The 3,051-nt window shown below is 58.7% G+C and overlaps 1 protein-coding gene across 1 annotated transcript; it reads right to left on the bottom strand.

Annotated features, from left to right (window-relative positions):
* Nucleotides 1–1,289: 1,289 nt before the first annotated feature.
* On the bottom strand, nt 1,290–3,051 carry LOC144949889 (beta-1,3-galactosyl-O-glycosyl-glycoprotein beta-1,6-N-acetylglucosaminyltransferase-like). The gene has a single exon (XM_078879877.1). It carries the CDS (start codon nt 2,781–2,783, stop codon nt 1,410–1,412), a length of 1,374 nt encoding a protein of 457 aa, XP_078736003.1. The 5' UTR covers nt 2,784–3,051; the 3' UTR covers nt 1,290–1,409.

Here is a 3,051-nt window from a genome sequence, read left to right as displayed (position 1 = left end):
CGCGCGCTCCACGGCGCGCGTGGCCGACACTGGGCGCGCCCCCCCCACCTCTCTCTCTCTCTCTCCACGCGTCCCCGCCGTTCTCTCGGTCTCCGCTTGTATTGCAGAGGCCAACGCAAGGTGCCGTATAGCGACAGGTGCCTTCAATAAATACGGTCGTGCTGTTCCATAAACACCTTTCGGCAATTTCGGGTGAATATGAAATTGAGCTGTGGGGCTTCAATGGGCAACGCGCTCGCAACTAAAGCAATATGTACACCGTGCATTGTTACGTCTCGCGGCTGCATGGTTTAGTCCCATCCACACCGCAGGTGACAACAACACACTCACCCCCACTCACCACACTGCAGGTCATAACAACACACTCACCCACTCACCAAACTGCAGGTCACAACAACACACTCACCCACTCATCACACTGCAGGTCACAACAACACACTCACCACACTGCAGGTCACAACAACACACTCACCCACTCACTCACTCATCACACTGCAGGTCACAACAACACACTCACCCACTCACTACACTGCAGGTCACAACAACACACTCACCCACTCACTCACTCATCACACTGCAGGCCACAACAACACACTCACCCACTCATCACACTGCAGGTCACAACAACACACTCACTCACTCATCACACTGCAGGTCACAACAACACACTCACTCACTCATCACACTGCAGGTCACAACAACACACTCACCCACTCACTCACTCATCACACTGCAGGCCACAACAACACACTCACCCACTCATCACACTGCAGGTCACAACAACACACTCACTCACTCATCACACTGCAGGTCACAACAACACACTCACCCACTCACTACACTGCAGGTCACAACAACACACTCACTCACTCATCACACTGCAGGTCACAATAACACACTCACCCACTCACCCACTCATCATACTGCAGGTCACAACACTTCTCTGCTTCTTTCCTGACACTGCTCCACTTTGAAATTTGACCCCATCATCGTCTCTCTTCCAAAATTCTTCTAATAACCTCTCTGAATGCAAGAACTTTGATAAATAGTGCCGTTTGTCGCTGGTCTCTTGACCTTTTGGGCATTTTTTTAGCCTGCCCTAGAAATTAAGAAAAAAAAATGTCTTTGAAAAATTTGCAAAGCATAGCGCCCCGCTTAAAAATCAGACATCAGAGAATCCAGAGACGTGGCTATTCATGGTGAAGGTCACCGGTGGGGCGAGGCAGCGAGGTCGCCCCACGTGAGTGCAACAATGCGACTTGTAAAGTACAAGCAACGGCACCGGACGAAGCAGGCTTCACTGATGAAAGGCGTAGAGTCGTCGATGTGCCTCGTCACGCGACGTGGCGCGCATCCGCCGTGGCTCACAGAACGACTCTTCTGAAGAGGAGCCATCGAAACGACTCCTCTTAGGCCCCGCGCTCCGCCACGTGCCTGGGCCGCGTCTCCTCGCAGGCGGCTGTGCTGGCGCCGGCCCCGGCACAGGGGCGCACGGCCTCCCCGAGGGCCTTGCTCCTCAGGTGCCGCTCGAGGCAGTGCACGGCCACGTCGTCCACGGCCGAGTCAACCTTGTTGACGAAGAGGTGGTGCTGCCGCAGCGCCCAGGGCAGGTCGCCCACGCCGTTGACGCACACCCAGCGCACCACGGTGCCGCGGCAGGGCGGGTAGGCGGCCCCTTGCAGCGTGTCGCCCTCCATGTAGGACCACCGCACGAGGCGCGCGATGGCCATCATGTCCTCCACGTCGTACTTGTCGTGCAGCGGCGAGGAGCCCGGCACCCCGGGCAGGCGCTGCAGCGTCGCCCACAGGTGCTCGTCGGGGCTGAACGTGTCCTTCTCCCACTCGATGAGCGCCCGTGCCGTGGGGTCGCTCAGCACGTGCTCCACGAAGGCGCGCGTCACCACGATGTACGCGTTCCCGGAGAACATGGGCGTGGGGATGGGCGGAGGGGACTTTCTGACGTGCGTGGAGCGCAGCTCGCCGTCCACGATCTCATGGCGTATCTCCCAGCGCACCGTCTTGTCCCGCGGAGTGTGCAGGGACTCCATGCTGTTCTTCCCGTTGAGGGTGCGCAGCGCTCGCACCATCTCCAGGTTGGTTTTAATGGGGAAGTCGAGGCCGCACAGGTTGATGAAATACTTCCAGGGCTGCGGCGCCGCCACGAGGTCCCGCATGCAGTTGAGGTCGGCCTGCACGCGCAGCCAGGAGCTGTAGACCACCCGCTCCTGCCGGCTGGCCAGGAAGACGTTGGGGAAACACGCGGCGAGAGCGCGCACCGCCTCCTGGTAGGGCGGCGGCGACTTCTCGTCCACGTGGAGGCAGTAGACGTTCTGCGGCGCGTAGATGGCGCGCAGCAGCCTCTCCAGCATGTCCACGCGGTGGTGGGCCACCACGGAGTAGGCGATGGGGAAGGCCGCCTCCTCCTCGCTCAGCGGCACCGTCACGTACCTCCTGTCGCGCTTGAACGCGTCGCAGTTGCGCGTTATCCTCAGGTAATCGTCCTCTGCGAGCGGGCGCCGCTTTTTGAACTCGACGGTGATGGAGAGGAGCATCGCTTCAGCGATGCTCTCCTCGTCGCCTCGCACCACCGCAGAGCAGTTCACGGGGAAGCGCGGGTCCATGTCCGGCAGCTCGTAGCGGCTCAGGTCCCAGGTCTCCCCGTGTCCGCGCGGCTCCCTGGGCACGCTGTGACTCCGGACGCACACGAGGAAGACCGCTCCTGTGGCGATCGCGACGGCACAAACGATCACCCCCTTTCTGTTCCACTTGACCGCCTGGCCCATGTTTGCGCCTGGAAATTAAAAGGAGAAATATGAAAGCCGCGTTGCTGAGTATCTACGGCTACCGTATCAACACAGCAACTGCTCGCACCGCGAGTAATACCCTGTCCCACCGTGAGTGATGATAGCGTTTGGGAAATTAATTAATGAAAGGTGACACCACGAGCAGAGCCAGGCATGTTTAGACAAAGTAAACAGGCGGCTCATCTCTCATAAAGACAATGATAGGCCTCACCAAGATTCTCCTCCCCAAGTCATTTCATTTTCAGAC

This window comes from Lampetra fluviatilis, chromosome 3 (assembly GCF_964198595.1).
Source record: "Lampetra fluviatilis chromosome 3, kcLamFluv1.1, whole genome shotgun sequence".
Lineage (NCBI taxonomy): Eukaryota > Metazoa > Chordata > Hyperoartia > Petromyzontiformes > Petromyzontidae > Lampetra > Lampetra fluviatilis.
The sequence above is the reverse complement of the archived record's forward strand: the minus strand, read 5'-3'. Positions and strand labels throughout refer to the sequence as shown.